General features: G+C 43.2%; 1 protein-coding gene across 4 annotated transcripts in view; it reads right to left on the bottom strand.

Annotated features, from left to right (window-relative positions):
- PLCB1 (phospholipase C beta 1) overlaps nucleotides 1-15315 on the bottom strand; it is a 689597-nt gene extending 674282 nt beyond the window's left edge. For all 4 annotated transcript variants that reach the window (XR_009762119.1, XR_009762120.1, XM_061622530.1 and 1 more), the window contains exon 1: nucleotides 14906-15315. Coding sequence is in view for 2 of the 4 variants with exons in the window: in XM_061622530.1 (XP_061478514.1) it covers nucleotides 14906-15004 (99 nt within the window). In the remaining 2 variants the exon portion in view is untranslated. The remainder of the gene's footprint in view (nucleotides 1-14905) is intronic.
- Nucleotides 15316-18466: the final 3151 nt, after the last annotated feature.

Genomic DNA, 18466 nt, shown 5'->3' with positions numbered 1-18466 from the left:
CCTTGTTATGATTGCACCGCTATAGTGAGGAACACTGCTGCAAGTACATAGTGCTTTTGTAAGAAACCCGCTTTCCTGTTGGGAAATCTCCAGCTAGAACTTAAGACCGGAGACGCCATCCAGTACCATATGCTGGCTTCCACCAGATGCCTCTGTAATGAGACAAGCATGTGCTGGGAAACAGCTCATGTTCACATGGTTTAGCAAGTGGAAGCCAACATCAGCTCAGAACTAAGTCTTTTTCACATTAAGAACCAATGGCCTCATCTATGCAGTAGTTCACACATGGCACTTGAGACGCAAGTTTTAAAAGTAACAGTGGGCAACCTCGACACTGTCTTAACATAAATAGGGGACCTAGGAAAAGAGATAACTGCTTTATCAAAAAATGGAGTTCATTTGTATCTAACTGGGACAAAACGAAAGAACAGAATATGCCTTGAATCCTTATAGGTTATTGGCAGAGATATAAAATTCAAGAGTCTTACGCTGTTATATTTTAATGTTGGAAAAATACTTAAACTGATGGGAAATCTTCAACCTCCAGCCTTTTGTTTTTAAAGAGTAGACTGAATTGTAAGAATTCATTTATATGCACATTTTTATATAATTACATATTGATATCATACACTACATACTATGTATACTTATCAGTATGTTATTAATTTGGTCTTATTTATATGTATATTCTTTCAAAAAAGGAGATAAAAACATGAATAGGGAACCGTTGATAGGAACCATGGAAGGAGGACATCAAGGGGCTTAGGCTGCAATCCAGTACATGCTTACCTGGGAGTAAGTCCCACTGCACCCAATGGAGCTTACTTTTGAGTAGATATGCATTGGATTGCAGCCTTGGTCTTCATCCTGATCAAATAACATGAGGAAATTAATGTTTAGTTCCTTTGTGCCCTGCAAAAGAGGCAAGTGTCAGCATAGCTTCCATTCTGCACACTGACTTTTCCATCAAAGGAAATCAACTGTAGAACTTGCAAGTGCCATAACAAAATGTGATGGCAGGGTAGGAGGGTATATCATTAATACCACCATGGGTTCCATCTTGGAGAAAGGGCAGGAAATAAATTTAATAAAATAAACAAACATCCCTGACATTTTCCAATCCCAACCATGGAGCACTGACGGCATTCAAATCCATCTGTACTCCCCCTGAACAGCATATTATGTCAAGCATTTAGCTGCCCAAATTTTGATGTAAAACTATAGCTTTAAAATATGTATTGGGAAAGAATCCCCCCAAAATCACATTATTTATTGACCCACATTTACTTTGCTGTACTTTCCTGCTACATGTGGTTTCACTTGCTTGCTTAGGTCACCAGGAGTTATTTGCCTTAACTCCCTGTACTGCTTGTGGCATGTTTAACCTGGTTTCAATGTGTGGATCTGTGGTGGCTGAGACCTAGATGGTGAAAAGTGGAATATAACATTTAAAAATAAATAAATAAATAAATAAGTCTGAACAATAGAATCATAGAATAGTAGAGTTGGAAGGGGCCTATAAGGCCATCGAGTCCAACCCCCTGCTCAATGCAGGAATCCAAATTAAAGCATGAGCTCAATATTCCGTGTCCTGAACTCTGGGATGATTGAGGAAAGATCCTCCTCTGTGAGACAACCTTTCAAGTACTTGAAGAGTGCTATCACATCTCTCCTCAGTTTTCTCTTCTCAAGGCTAAACATTCCCAGTTTTGCTATAATTGGTAGCAGAAGATGGAGAAGCTCCATACTTTCCGCAAAAGCAAGAGATGGATTGATTCCATAAAGGAAGCCACAGACCTGAACTTACAAGATCTGAACAGGGTGGTTCACGACAGGTGCTATTGGAGGTCGCTGATTCATAGGGTCGCCATAAGTCGTAATCAACTTGAAGGCACATAACAACAACAAACCTTGGGGTTTCTCAAAGTCTGGTGATAACACCATCCACACACATGATGAAGGTGTTTTGCCTACATCAGGATCCAGACCTGGGGAGTGAGTTTGCTATTTTTATATAGGATACCAATAGTATGACGTCCTTTAGGAAGAGATGATGAAAATCATATCACAGACCTTGAGGAAGTTATATTGTAAGTGAAAACAAGTACCCTTTTTTCTTTCTTTTTAAATATATTGCATTGTTCAGCTTCTTGTTGTAGGTGTTTTGAGAACAGCCAGGTTTATTTGCGGATGTCAGGCCCTTGAGAAGTATAGGAACTCTTTCCTGCTACACTACCCTTGAAGAGAGATGGAAGCACTCAAGAATCTCAGAAAGCCGTTTCCCTTAACCCTGGTGTAACGTGATGAAACCCTGTCATTATTCAATAGAGACTAAAATGCATTCTACACCTGCTAAGAAGCACTTTTATCCATTCTCACTTCACTTTTTTCAAGCTTTAAAGCTGTGGCACTGAACACAGATCCTGAAGCAGAGCCCTGGCATAAATGTTATTGGCCCTTCTGCTAGCTTTTGACCTGCACAAAGTCAACAGTCACTTGTAATGAACACTGTGCTGCTTGGCTCGTGCAGCATTTCAGTTTGTGTCAATCTAAATGTAAAGAAGAGCTACTCCAGTACTTTAAATATAAATTACAATAAAAGAGGAGCATAAGCACAGTTTTTTCACTTGTGGGGATCAAAATGCCTTCAGCTTGCCCAACCTGGGAACTCCACCTGTTAAAGTTTAAACCATCTCCTCCTCAATTCTGCAAAAGCCCTTTCTGAACTATTGGGAGCAAACCTTTCATTCCTTCAGTTACTGTTTAACTTCCCATTAACTTTGACGTTTTGGCTGCTCCTGTGCCCTCACCAAAGCACAACACATGGAACAGTCCAACAGCAATCTCTTTACACCCCAGATAGCATACTCCTTAAGGACACTGAAGTCTTATTTGCATGTACTGCAAATCCCACACCACCTACGGTGGCCGCCACAACTTGTTGTTACCTCCATGAGAACCATACTAGGCATGATATTAAAACACACCTTCTGTCTTTCCCTCTTTTTTCAAAGAACAGCTGCAGCCGGGGGGGGGGTGGTGGTTAACCCTTCCACACACTGTTTTCCTACTAAAAACTGTTCCTTCCACAAAGGTGCAATTTGCTCCAATGGCACCTTCAAGGGCAAGGATTGTTTTGGAGAAGATAGATTTTGGGCAGGAAAAAAGCACAAGGGGGAAAGATCTAAAACCCTCTCTTGCATGCCATAGTTCCACTACAGATCAGGAGCCCTATGGCTTCTATTTTGTGTGGGGGGGGGAGAGACTAACAGATAATATGTTTAATGTTACTCTTAGTGTGGCCTTCAGAGCCTGGGCTCTACATTTACATTCATCACACGGGAGTAAAAAATGAGCCATGCATAAATTAGGTCTTGACTATCTCAGGAAGAGCTTCAGTCTTTTCAACAGAAAGAAAAAGCTGTAGTTGACTGCAGACTCCTCATTTACCTTATGTCATCTCTTAAGTTGTCCTTAGGGTTGGAAAGTGGGAAGAGCAATGACAATTAGCTTCTAAAAGGAGGCCAGTGGTTCCATGTTTCCCTCTTGCTTTCTCTGCCCAGCTCCAGGGCACCTTCAGAAGAATCAGGATCCACCTTACTTGTGGCTACTTTTGGTGTGATTCCAGGCTGTCACTCTGTGTGGTGTGACAATAATAGTACCACTTTTCATGCAGTATTAAATGGTCCACTCGTTGCATACAATGTTGCCCTGACTTGTATTGCTTTGTGACTTACTCCTGCAGCCTCTCTCTCCCTGTTATGCCAGCTCCATTGAATGCCCATGCAGGTTCAATCCCCAGCATCTTCCGTGAAAAAGGTAGCAGAGCTGGGAACACCTCTGAGTGACACTCTCAGCGAAGACAATACTGGACTGAGAACCAGACTGAATGGACCAATTCTCCAATTTATCCAGAGGGGCCATAGTACAGCAGTAAAGCACATGCAGAGGGTCCCAGGTTCAAACTCATGTGTTCTTCCATTACAGGATTTTAGGTAGCAGGTGCTGGGAAGGACCTTTACCCAAGACTTTGGAAAGTGCTGCTAGCTTGATCACAGTGGGCTGGAGGAATCCATGTCGACTCAGGATAAGGCTGCTCTATGGCTTCGTAAGAACACAAACATAGGGTCACAATATTCAGATCTTTGAAACTGCAAATTGAAAACATATTATTTCTTTTTAGCCCTGCAGATCACTATTTAACTGTGAATAGGCAAGCTGCATTCTCAGCAATGTAGCATTTGTATGCAGTTTTCAGGAAATCGGCAGGGAACATTTCTAACGTCACGTAGTACTTTCTAATGTAGCATGCTCCTCTTCTTTCCAGCAGAATGACGCTGTGTTATGTGGGAGGCTGGTCCCTCTTGTTAACAGATGGAGCGAGCAGCTAGCTCTTCTACTACCAGTTCTTCTGCTACCACCATTTCTTCAGTGCATTTCCCCACTGGAGCGGAACAGATCCTATAGCTCCACATGCAAAGGAAAAAAGGGTGAAGACAGCTGCTGTGGTGGCAAAGCACAGAAGCATCTTTAAGTAGGACTATGCCCAACAGCGCTGTCAGGGCAGGACTTTGGGGCAGACGTCCCAGGGCCCCACTCAGCAGAATGAGCAAGAGCCCCCCCCCCAAAAAAAAACCTCAGCAGGACTGGCTCTCCACATTGTGAAGTGAGTGAAGTAATACGCATTACTATTTAAGACTGTTAAGTCCAGAGTCTAAAAATCACCAGAAAGTGCTGCTGACTAAGGTGTAATTAGATTTCAGATGATGCCCACAGCCTATTTGGAGGGCAGATATAAGGGAACTCCGAAAGAGGAGCATTACTGTATTTGTGGACTCAAAGAGCCAGAGGATCTCGCTCACTATATGTTAAGGTGCCCACTCTACAATAGCCCTAGATACCAATTTTTGGAGCCCTTGATTAGCTCGAGAGAGGTGTGCCCTCCCGATATTTTAATAGTAGATCTTTTGGCAGACAAGCAAAATATGGTTACAATTGCGGTGGCCAATTTTGCTCTTGCAGCTAAAAAGATCAGAGCGAATTATTTTGAAGAGCAAAATAAGTAAACCTTGGTACGTCTGTAATTATATGATGTTTTGGTTTTATATGTATTTTATTGTTTAATGTTTGTGTTTGTTTTGCAATGGCTTATGGCTAAAAGCAAATAAAGCAATTGATTGATTGACTAAGGTGTAATCCAATACATGTCTACTTAGAAGTAAGCTCCATTTGGTTCAGTGGGGCTTACTCCCAGATAAGTGTATATTGGACTGCAGCCTAAAACAACTTATTGGACAGAAGAAGAGCCTAACAAACCTTTTGACAATTGGGAGCATAATTATTTCAGGACTGGTTGTTTAGATGCTGGGCTTCTCCCAACCTCATTACCCAGTTCCTCTGAAAATACAAAGGCTCCCTTATATCAAGGTTTATTGTTATTGTTGTTATTGTTATTAATTGTCTGCCTTTCACCATTAGGTCCCAGGGCAGATTACAGAAATTTAAAATACAGTATTAAAAAAAATTAAAATACATTACAATCACAGAAATAGGGTGGGTATATGGTGAGCATTCCAGACCATTTAACTGCAGGATTTATTATGGAACATATGGGATATTTTACTCACCCCTCTAATAGTTAAGAATCTCAGAGTACGGCACAGAATTCCTAATGTAAGATCAAGTATGCTCTTATATCAGGGCTTAGCAACACTCATATGAGCATATGAAGTTGCTTTATACCATCATTGGTCTACCTTGCCTGGTACTGTCAGCCTTCTGCATTCTGGTGATGTCCACATAATTTTAGACTATAGCCCCACTGTTCCTGATCATTGTGCATGTCAGCTGGGTTGTTGGGAGTTGCAGTCCAAAAATTCTTGAGGAGGGCAGCAAACGGGGGAAGGCTAGTGTACTATGACTGGCAGCAATTCTTCAAGATCTCAGGTAGAGAATTTCCCCAGACTTGCAATTTGCAACCCTTTTGAACTGGGGATTGAGCCTTGGATCTTTGGTGTACGAGGACCTGCACTAAAAACATAGGATAGAAATAAGGTAAGATAAAAGTATGTGCTCTGCCACTGAGCTGTGGGTCTTTCCACAGCCAAGTAGGTCCAAAGGATTCTACATAAGGTACATTTGAAATTGGGGGCTAAGGAATCATGGAACCCACCTTCTGCCTCATTTTCAAGGTCTACCAGGTGACAGCATATAGGAACAGATAAGGGCAAATACCCTTTTGCCCTTTATACCAGATCAGTCCCCAAGGATACATCATTAAAACTACAGTGCTACACCCACTTACCCCAATGAACTCAGTGGGAATGGTTTCCAAGCAAACACTAAGCATGCATAAAATTGTGCTAAAAAGTACCAGATGAAACGCTGCTAATCACTCAACAGGCCAATGAGACGGAATGCCAAAGTGGACTCTCAATGCATTAGCAATGGCTTATTCAAGCATGGTGATTAGGGAACATATGTTCATTCAACAGGCACACGTGCTGTTAAGAATAAACTTAACATGACATCGTAGCTCTTTTTTTTTTTTAAAGGTCCTTGCTGCATTCTGCACTAATTGAACTTTCCAAACATTTTTCAAAGACAATCCCATGTACAATGCTTTGCAGGAACCAGCTTAGAGGTTATCAGAGCATAGACAACTGAAGCAAAGTTATCCCAACCAGGATAAGGTCACAGCTGGGCCACCAGCCAAAGTTCGCAGGAGGCAATTTATGCCATGGAGGCCTCCTGGGTCTGCAATGGCATTGTGGGATCGAAGAATACCCCAAAAATGTACACCTGCTCCTTCAGGAGCAGTGTGACCCCATCCAGAACAGGATGCATCCCACTCCTCTGGTCAGGGGAACCACCTACTAACACTGGTTCAGTCTTGTCTGGACTGAACTTCAGTTTATTGGCTCTTATCCAGTCCATTATCAAAGCCAGACACCAGTTCAGCACATCCACCACCACAACTGCTTCAGCTGTAAAGGAGAAATAGAGATGTGTGTCATCAGCATACTGATGGCAACACACCCCAAAGCTCCAGATGACTCCACTCAGCAGTTTCATAATAGAAGGCAAGATATGGATGTACCAAATAAATAAAACATCCTCAAACATTATATACAGTTCAGCTGCTTTTTTAAACTCCCCCCCCAGCAACATTAAGTTTATTTATTTTATTTAACAAAATGTATGCCCCACTTGTTTGTTAAAAAACCCCTCTAAGCAGTTTCCAAAAACATTATGATTATCAATAAAACAGTTAAAAAAAAGATTAAATGCAGATTAAAAGTGATGAAAACAGCAACAGACTGAAAAGATGAAAAACACATCAACATCTATATGATGGATAGTTTTAAGCAGGCACCGAACAGAATACAGTGAAGCAAAAGCGGTTGCCTAATGTCAATAGGCAGGGGGTTCCAAAGTGTAGATGATGCCACACTAAAATAAAGATTTCTTACAAGTGGGGAACGAGTATTATGTGACACAGGTGTCTGTTCTGAAAGTAAACTGGTCCCAAGATGTTAAGGGCTTTATATACCAATAGTAACACCTTGAATGTGGCCCAGTATCAAATCGGCAACCAGTGTAGATCCTTGAGCAGAGGTGTTATATGCTGACAGGGTCTCACTCCTGTCAATAATCTGGTTGCAGCATACTGCACTAACTTTGGTTTATTTAATATTTATTAGATTCATATCCCACACTTCCTCCCAGTAGGAGCCCAGTTTCTTGGTCAAGGCCAAGGAAGGCCCCACATAAAGTGAATTGCAGCAGTCCAGTCTCGAAGTCACCAATGCCTAGATTACTGTGGCCAAGTTCTCCCACTTCAGGAACAGTCATAGTTGTCTTGCCAGGTGTAGTTGATAAAGGGCATTTCTAGCCACTGAGACTACCTGGGCCTCCAGTGACAGATCTGGGTCCAGACACACACTCTAGCTGTGTACCTGCTCCTTCAGGACAGGCATCTATCCAGGGTGGGCAATTGACCAATTTCTTGGCCACTGGAACCACTCACCCACAGTGCCTCTGTCTTGCCAAGATTCAAGCTCAGCTTATTTTCATCCATCCATCCCACCACTGCATCCAGGCACCAGCCCAGGGCCCACACAGCCTCTTCTGATTTGGATGTTATGGAGAAATAGAGCTGAGTGTCATCAGCATACTGATGACACTTTGCCCCAAAACTCCTAACGATCTCAAAACCTGAGTTGGACACCCCCACTCCGTAAAGTTTACTGTTCCCAGCACTGGTCATGCTTGGGCCCTGCCTCTGACAATGCTACACTAAGGATGCACTAAGAACGCCTCCAAAGCACAGTGCGAGCTCAAACAGAAGGAAGGGGCCAGTCACCAGAGGGGTGGGAGAAGAGGGTCAGTCACCATGGCCATCAAATACATGGGCCTTGGCTTACTGTAAATCTCAAATGCACTCTATAATTTGATCAAGTCTAATATAAAGGTATGTCATATGGAAGACACAATTTTATACAGAAAACTTCTGGCATTCTTCCACATGTTCACTGAACATCCACATAGACATTTTGGAACAGGCACCCCCCCCTTGCATTCAGCAAATATATGAAAAGGATTTTTGCACTCTCTGCTTCCTTTCATTAGATGAAATGGTTCCTCCCACACCTGGCACATCCTTCATTTCTCATTTAAGTGTTGGCAGGCTGGGCTGTACCGCAAGTGTTTGTCTGTGCCACCTTTCTGCATAGATTGTAGCCACTTGCATCATGCTAACCATCTTTTCTTTAAAAAGGACCCTTTGCATAAATGCCATTAATTCTCCACTGATAGCCCTAACCTCCAGGAATTTGTCTAATCCCCTTTTAAAGCCCTCTAAGCCATTGGCCATCACCAGCAAATTCAATTATGCATGAAGAATTATTTTCTTTCCTGGTTCCTTAGTTAATCTCCAACGATGATCCTAAGTTCCGGCATTACAGAAGGAGCAAGTTTTTTCTATCCACATTCTGCACACCTGTTCTAAACTCCTCCATGTTCCACTACATTGCTTTTTGTTCTAAACTAAAAGATCAAAGCACTTTAGCCTTTCCCAATTGGAAAAGTGCTCCAACCCCTGTCAAGGGGAATGCATCCCAAAATGTTGCCTCACACAACAAACTTAAATTTGCATTTTAGCTGGGCAGCTCATGAGTAGTTAATTGTTACATTTTTGCTGTTGCTGCCTCTGATCTTGTTACTTTTCCAGAACCTGCCCATTAATCAGATGTGATTATACCTCACATGTTTCTATTTTGCCTTGACAGCACTTAGGCAGTAGCAGCATGGCAAAGATACTTTCCATCCTGCTTTGGTATACCTGCTCCTGCTGTTCATCAACATGAAGGCTGAAGGCTGGATCAACTGTCAGATGTAAAGAGATGGAAAAAGAGGGGTAAGAAAACACTGAGAGGAGGGAATTGACAAGAAGCATCCTATAGAGCATTTTATCTTCATTTGACTCTAGGACAACTCCGGACTAAACAGATGCATCAGAAACCAGTCATGTCTGACAACTGCCTTAAAATAGATCCACTGCACCCAATTTGATGTAGCTGCTAAGAGATTTTCCAAATCACAGGATGTGCACTCTTTAAAAGAACCAATATGCTGTCTCTCAGTACTAAGGGCTAGACTAGGAACAACAGGGGGATCTGTGATTGAGTCTTCTTCCACAGTCTTTTCATTTAGTTTTAAGTTGCAATGCAGTGGGATTAAACTCTACACACACACCACTCCTCCAGTCTTAACCCCCCCCCAAACTACTATTAGGGCACTTCCACACAGCTCTTTATTGTGGACTTGGTGCTTGTCATGCATGCAAGTTTTGTGTGGTGTCCACATACTATCGTTCTCATAAGATGCCATCCCATATTTTCTCATTTAATCCAGATTCCATATAAAATATGCTAAAGAAAAAATAAAAATGCAAAAACAGTAAATCCAGATTAAGGCAGCGGGCGGGGAAGGTGAGGTGAGATGGCACCTTGATGAGGATGGCATTGTGTGAACACCACACACACACAAAAGTGCATGAGCAGCTCCAAATGCACAATAAACTGGTGTGTGAAAGTGCCCTCCATCACAGAGAGCAAAAATGGTACAAGATTCCCCCCCCACTTCTGCAGTGTATAGTAGCTGCAGGATTTAACTGGGGGGGGAGTACATGAGAAAGGAATTAAAATGTCCCCACCTGTTCCTATGGGTGCTTTTAGCCAAAGAAATAAACATTAGGAAATCTGATCACCAAACTGTCACATCTAGGTTGGTTAAGATTAGAATGGGACCCCCACTACATACATTTATATATTTATTTGCAATCTTAGGACTACTATGGTTCTAGTTCCCAGAGCCAGTTTTAGAGAGAGGTCAGGGTTTATTTATTTATTTATTGTCTTTATTTTTACCCCGCCCTTTTCCCAAAATTGGAACTCAAGGCGGCTTAAAAGTGGATACATATAATAAAAAAGATATAAACTGTTTGCAACATTAAAACATTAACATACACTCAAGATACTTAAAAACAATTTAAAAACAGTGCAATTAAAACTGTGAGCAATACAGCATACCTCTTAAGGCCCTGTCCTTATTCGTCACTGTATGAAGTATGGCAACACGTCCAGGACTTGACATAAACACACAGCTTTTACGTTGCTTGATGTCGATGCCAAGAGCATAGACTGAACGATGCAAAGTAATTTTAGGCATGGTGTTTTTAACCCTCTTTTCAAAGTACCTGTGACCTGCCTACAATATCTGAAGCTAGTGTAACCAGCGATTGAACAGCTGCCTGCAAATGTCTTGAAAAATCAGCCACAGTAGATTTTGATCTAACTTTACCCCCAAGTGCTCTGACAGTTTGTTGCAACTTCTGTAATTGACACTAATTACTTCAGTTATCATTGTGCAAATAGAAAGGGAGGACGCAGACTTACACTGAGTCAGACCACTGGCCCAGCTAGCTCAGTATTATCGAAACTGACCAGGAGTGGCCCCATGTGATGCGTCCTTCCCTGGCTCTCCCTGTCAGGTTCCTACCTGCTCGTGGTTACTGCCTGTCTCTAGGCACCACCAGGGACTCCACCAGTCCGGACCGCACTCTCTTATGGTTTACCTATCCGCTCTAGCACAGATCTCAACAGATCCCCCTGCTAGGCAACCACCAGTAACATCCCAATACTAGTATTCCCAGAGACTCTGAATACTGGTATTGTTATTCTCTTCACCGCCGCCACCATTTGTTACAGTTCCCCTTCAGCCTTGGTCATTACCTTACCCTCCCTTCTGGTCTGTGAAACTCCAGCTAAGGATCAGGCCTTTGGTAAACCAAATTTATTAAAGATAACAAAGCTAACAAGATTAACAAGATTTCTTCTTAAGGCACATAAGCATATGGTTTTACTCAATACTAATCTGAACTCCACCCCCCTCCTTCTTCACTCTCTCCTGGCAAACAACTCTCTCAAACCCCACCAAGCAATCCACTCTTTCTCTTCTCCCCCCCAGATTCCACAATTCACCACCTCACATTCACCCAGATTTACCTGTCATCCTTTCATTTATACTGTCAGCCATTTTAAACATTCAGCCAATCATCAAGCATTCTATTGCCCATTCACTCCCCCTCCTCTTTCACTACTTACCATGTATACTCTAAACAACCAGCACTTACCATATATACACTAATATATAGGAACATCACACCCCACAAGGTTTCGGACATTTCCAACCATACACCTGGTGGTGCCAGAGAATGAACCCAGGACCTCTGGATACAAGGCAGATGCTTTACCACTGAGTTGCAGCCATTTTCCAACTCAATATGTCCATATATTCTGAGGCTGGTATCATTGCGGGCGACCTCGCTATTTAATAAGAGGTACCTGCCTTGGAGGCAAGTTCTTTGTACGGAAGATTCCCACCTTTAGCCTCCACTGTGCGGGAACTAATTATTCCTTGGAGAAGAAAATGTTGAAATGCTCGCGCTCAAAAAATATCCCCTGATTGCTACCAAAAAGTCTGCAGTACACCATCCTGCCAGTTTTTAATCAACATTTTATGCTTGCTCCTTTGATGCTACCCACTGAAAAGACGCAATGTATTCTAACGCTCTAAAATGCTTGGCATGTCACTATCATTTTTTCCCTTTCTGTAAGCCAACTCTCCTCAATCTGGTGCCCTCCAGATGTTTTGGACAACTCCCATCATCCTTGACCATGCTGGCCAAGGCTGATGGGAGCTGGAGGTCCAACAACATCTGCAGGGCACCACATTGGGGAAGGCTGCTATAGACCAACAGAGAAATTCTTATATGTTTACATCCATCAAGACAAACCTGGGAAAATTCAGACCAACAATCATACCAACTTTAAGAAACATTTCAGTAGCAGCGAGTTAATTATACTGAAATACTCTTGCACCCTAGGTGGAAACTGATACGACTTTCTCCCTCACTAGGATGAAGACAACTGTTTTAACATCTTCCTCAAGGAAACATATCTGTTCTCAACATATACAGTGGACTATAATTGCACAGTTTCAAGGGTCACAAGTAATTCTGTTTAGAATCCAGATCCTGCAGTGTTTCTGATCAGATATTCTTAACCAGTTACATGACTAGACATCTTAACAATTAATTTTTAAGTCTTACTGAAATGCAAGTTCTCTCTCAGTTCAGTTTGCTACACTTAAATACCAATTAGGGTCACAGAGAAGTCCAGTATCTTTCCCCGTTAAAAGGGCTTATCAATACTAAAGCCTCAACGGAAATCCTTTTTATCTCAAGCTTTTTAACTGCTGACTGTGCCTGATTGCTCTGTAGTACTTTATGGAGTCAATAAGACCAAAGATATACAAGAAAAGCACAACCAGAAGAGCCACTCATAAAAAAAAATTAACTTCAGCCGCATAGCATGTCTTTTACACTATTATTGAATCTAGAAAACCCACTCCAACTAGCGTCCTATGAAACAAGGAAGGAGGAGTGAAAGTAACACAACCTGTTGCCTTAAACATTTTGGGTAGAAATGGAAAGAACTTCTGCCTTGGAATCTCCATTTACAAATCCAAACAACTTCTGGAGATATAGTACAGGGGGAAATCCAAGCTAAAGAGCAAGCTCTCTTCACAGCAAGGAATAAATCACACAATTAAGTGTATCAGCTTCTCTATAAAGCTGTGCATAGAGAAATCTAGTGTGTTACATTAGTTGTATGTTAGCAGGTTTGTTTTCTAGGTGTTGGATCTTTATTTTGTGCGAGCCCCCTCCTGCAGCAATACAGCCTAGGTACAGGCTCACCACCCGTGAGAACAAGACTGCAGTGTACTGTTGCCTGTTCCTATGCCGATTAAACAAGGGTCATGTATGGTACATTGCCAGGAAGAGGAACAGAATATATCTTAGTTTGCAAATAGCTACTAGACACTCAAGCCAGCAAAGCTCTCAATACATGCCCCAATTTCTACTCCCCAACTTTAGCAAGACCAGAAAGCAAGACGTAAAAACACATGCTCCATAGCAAAATAACTTTATCTTGCACCTGTTACCTTAAAAAGCAAAAGTATGAAAAACAATGGTAATAAAGAAGCAAAAATAAACAAAATACTAAGTATGTATTACTGTGATGTCAAACGTTCACCTCCTGGCACTTTCTCTCTCCACCACTCCCCTGCCCCATCCTCCCATTTTCTCTATTATCTGTTTTAGACTGTATGCTCCTTGGGAGCAGAGAAGTTCCCACTTTTGCTTATGGAAAGCTGTAGCACTCCATTCACTGATGTCACTGGATGTATCCATAACTAAAATATATTGGTAGGTATGTTACAGAAAATGATGTGGACCTGAGAAACTCAGTGAAAACTAACTTACAGGGAGGGTTCTGCCTGAAAGCATCTATACAGGGCACTGAAAAGCGCAAAATCAGTTTTAAGGAGAAGATAAAGCAATGCTGGTAGACAGCTGTCACTTAGGGGAGAGGGTTCTAAATTTTTCCAGGTCCAAGTTCCACTTAGAGACATATTTCCCCCCAAAATCTCTGTGTGTGCATATGCATGCGCGCACGTACAAAAATTGTGCATGGTTCTCCTCAACACAGTGCCAAACTGCTTTTCTAAATCACATAAATGCATTTGAGTCGCCTGTTGCCAAGGGTAACTTGTCAGGAGCCAATGCACTGGCTCTTCCAATGTTTCACTAAAGAAAAATCAGCACGCTCCACCTTCCTGCTCTTTTCCCAACTTTAAGGCTTGCAGCCCCTGCACTTCCCATCCCACCCGCTCCTGGGACCCTCTGCTTGTCAGGAGGCACTACAAGCCATGGGCCACCCTTACAGCTTTGCTTCTTCATCTCCACGTCATCCATCCATCTTTTTTAGCAAAACTGGCCTCGCCTAATCCCCACTCCGCCTCCACTACTCTTGCAGCCTGAGGGCACTTTCTGCTTTCCCAGAAGCATCTGCAGCTTATGAAACAGACGGTCAACCACTGGTCCGTCTTGCCTCTCAGGATTTCTCAGCCCTGCTCCTTTGACGGGAGATACCCGGGATTTAAACCCGGGATCGTCTGCATGCAAAGCCTGTGCTCTCTGCTACTGAGCTACCTCCACTTTGGAAATCTCTCCTTGCCCAGAAGCCGCTCAAACTTGACCCGATTCATGATCTCCGTCTCGGCAGAGCACATCCCAGACACGGATGCTCCCCCCCCCCCGGCACGGTATGACAGCCTACGCTCCTCGGCGAGACATCATCCCGCACATGTTGCGAGCCCCTCATCGCTTAGCTCTGCCCGTTGCGTGACTATGCCTTGGCTTTCCCCCACCCCCATCAATAAAGGTGAAGGCAGAGAGGAAGGAAGGTCCCCCAAGGGTAGACTCCAATAAACTTACATCGTCCCACTTGACAAAGGTGGTGCCTTTCTTGAGGCTGGCAGAAACGCGGACCGGCTGGAGCTGGAGAGCATGGACCCCTGGCTGTGCCCCAGCCATCGGCAACAGCACATCGAGGCTTCCTACCCGAGAGAGGGAGGAAAAGGCAGCCGGTGGGGGGCCGGGTGAGAGAAGACAGCCGGAGGAGATGGCAGCCGGGAGAAGCAAGAGCCTGCCGGGATAGCCGCCTCGCTCGCTTGTGCCAGCGAGGAGGAGAGGGAGAGGAGCAGCCGCAGCTGCTACTGCAAAGCGCCGCTCGCAAGGCAGGGCGAGCCGCACGCGCGCCTACCGCAAAGAGCCAACCATTCCGTGGCACATCCTATATAGCGAGCGAGAGACAGAGACAGGCGCGCGCGCGCACATACACACAGACAGGCGCTCCACTGGCGCTTCCCGCTGCTCATGCAAATATCGCTGCCGCCCTCTTCTTCCTTTCCTGGCTGACTCGTCCCCCAACTTTTCTCTGCTGTCAGGGAGCTTGCAAAGAGAGGCAGGAGAGCAACGCCACCTCCTGGCTCAAAGGCGCAGCTTCTGCAAGGGCAAGCACCCTCCCCTTTAAGATCAGCATCGTTTGAAAGGACAAGCGGTTCCATAAAGGAGAAAACTGCATCTGGGCACGATCGCCGGCGATTCATGTCCAGGGTTACATGCACACCTCTGATCGCCCAGCCTCTAAACGTTCATCATAAAGAATTTGTGTGACGAAAAAAAAATGTGTGTGGCATAAGGTTTTTGGCCGTTCGCCGACTTAGGTCTTCATTTAATTTTGTAGACTTGCAAATGCGTTTGTTTGGCAGTGAATAAAATGACCCAGGGAGTTTTGTATAGTCATTTTGTGACTTTGTAACGGTTTCCCCCCTTTAACAATCATGTGCATCAGGATTCTGCACTACAAACAAACAAACAAACCTGTACCCTACCTACAGGAAAACAATTGGGTGCTTTCTGCGGTGTTCCCCCACCCGCCATCTTTTGGGTATATGCTTGTCCCTGCAGGGCAACCCGCAGCTAAAGGGGAGGAAAGGAAAATTGGATCAGGAAAGGGAGTGTCTCGGATTTGGGCTCCCAGTTGCCACCTTTTGGTACCCTACCTCCTGCAGTCACTTTAGGCATCACCAGAAAGAGGGGAGAGATGGGCATAACATTTGCATATGCTAATTTATCTAGATGCAAATTTAGCAATAATGTAATTAATATAGAAATACAATACATCTCACCATAGTAGGGAAGGTGACCAGGTGACCTGTGTGCCTGCTCATTCTGCTGTCCATCCATGTGCTTTTTACTGTTGATGGGCAACTGAAAGAGGGGCCCTGCTCCAGCCCTGTAGTCTTGCTAGGTGGGGCATTTGTGGTGGGGAGAGGCATATAGCACCAGCCATTCCTCCCCCCACTCACTGGTGGAGAGGACAGCAAGGGCCAGGCCAGGGAAAGGAAAGGCAGTGATCTTCCCTCTCACTTCTTTTCCATCCAGCGTGTGTGTTAATGAATTCAGTTTATTTGTTGAATTGTCTCACCTTTTTTTGAAAGGTCCCCAGGAATACCAGACTCAAAAGCTTGACTTTGCCAATAGGTACAGTCCCCTTTCACCTGTGGTCTGTCCCTGTGTTCTGATTCTTCATGAACTGAATTACTTTGGTAATGACAGTGAGTTCCTGAGCTTAGCTTTGAATCAGCACGAGGTATCTTGGTTTTACATTCCACCTGTAAATCCGGCTAGTCCATACTACAAGTTTAGGGGAGGACAGAGACAAAATAAATACTATAGGGTGTGTTAACTCCTCCTTGAGTGTCTCTCCTTATAGTCTCTGGAGCGTGTGTGCCCCCATTTGCCCCCCCAAGCTACAGACCTATGCAGAGATTTGTGATTAAGATCCTCTGCAATGTTCATTTATTTTAAATGGCAAATGCAGCTAGAGGACTCCTTGAATTGGATCAGGACCCCATCACTATGGGATACCTGCTGTTTTAAGAACATCTTTCCTTCTATGCCACTTTTATTAGGCCTTGGTGAGGGACAGAAGTAAGGGAACTCGAGGAAAGGCTGAGTTATATGTAGGAAAGAAGGATCAGAACCGGGTGAAAGGTTTGTAGTCAAAAGTCAGGAAGAGGTCAAGATTTAAGCCAGTAACCTGTCTCTCCCTGTTATACGGAGCCCTTGCACTAGAGTTGCTTTTTAGTTTCAGTTATGCTGTCTACCCAGTCAGCAATAAAAAAGCATACTTGTTTGCCTGCAGTAAGAAGAAAAAGTTTGTTTATTCTGCAGTTATAATGAGTAGAGCAGGATTGGCTGCTTATTTCTAAAGGGTGAAATAAAGAGATAAAGTGATCTGGATACCCCTTTACCCCTTTATAAAGCACTCGCTATACTCACAGTCATAGTGGCTAGTTTTTCTTCTTTTTTCTTGATTACTCGAAGGTAGGGATGGGTGAGAAATTAGATTCAGTTTGCATTGCAAGCTGGATCTATAAAATTTGCATTTTCTGTAACTATATGAGAACCAAAACACAGCCACCCTTTGAAATTTGCACATATTTGAATTTTGACATGCAATTCACCAACCAATGTTTACAAAAATGCATATGTTAGCGGAAAGTGTACATAAAAATGGATATATGAGTGAAAATAACATACAAAAATGCATCATATGACAAGAAATTGCTTGCAAAAACGTGTGACAGTCAAAACTGCCTACAAAAATGTGGTTATTAGGAGAAATTCACACTAAAGTAGTGGAGAATTTTCAATATTCTAGCTGATCAACAGGCTGGATTCAGAGCAGGCCAATCCACAATGGATCAGGCATTAATCTTGCAGCACCTGGTGGAGAAATACACCAGTAAACGTAAAACATATTTGTTTGCAGCCTTTGTTGACCTTAAATCCACCTTTGATTCCATCTCCAGAAACAAGCTCTAGCAAAAACTCGAGGCCTCCATAGTGGACCGTCGCTTGTTACTCCTTATGTATGAATTACATGAAAGAACCTTTTTAAAAATTAGGTGTGATTCAGAGGGTCTTCTTTCAGGCCCTGTTCTAACTTCTAAAGGAGTAAAGCAAGGATGTATACTAGCTCCATTAACTTTTATATAAATTCTCTACCCATAGCCCTTGACTACTTTAATGCACATCCCCCAAAGCTAGCCCACAGGCACCAATCGGTGCTATGATATGCTGACAACACTGTAATTATGTCCCAGTCACCAACAGGATTGAGGAGAGCCTTGTGAGCTCTTGCTCAATACTGCCAAAATAAATTACCAAAAAACAAAGGTCGTGGGTTTTGCTAAAAGACCAAGGATGTAATGTCCTCCCTTCAGCAGTTATGGAAGGAAGATATCGAAAAATTGCCCTTGTGACTCTGGAGAACATAAGTGTCCTTGTGACTCTGGAGAACGGTGACCCATGTTCTCCTATACTGTTCATTCTATCATGATTTACGTAGAACTCTAATTGAACCTCTCCTACAGAAATTCTTAGGATGCTCAGAGGCATTCTATGTTTCTTTACTCCTTTCTGACC

The sequence above is a fragment of the Rhineura floridana genome, chromosome 4 (assembly GCF_030035675.1).
Source record: "Rhineura floridana isolate rRhiFlo1 chromosome 4, rRhiFlo1.hap2, whole genome shotgun sequence".
NCBI classification, from domain to species: Eukaryota; Metazoa; Chordata; class Lepidosauria; order Squamata; family Rhineuridae; genus Rhineura; species Rhineura floridana.
The sequence above is the reverse complement of the archived record's forward strand: the minus strand, read 5'-3'. Positions and strand labels throughout refer to the sequence as shown.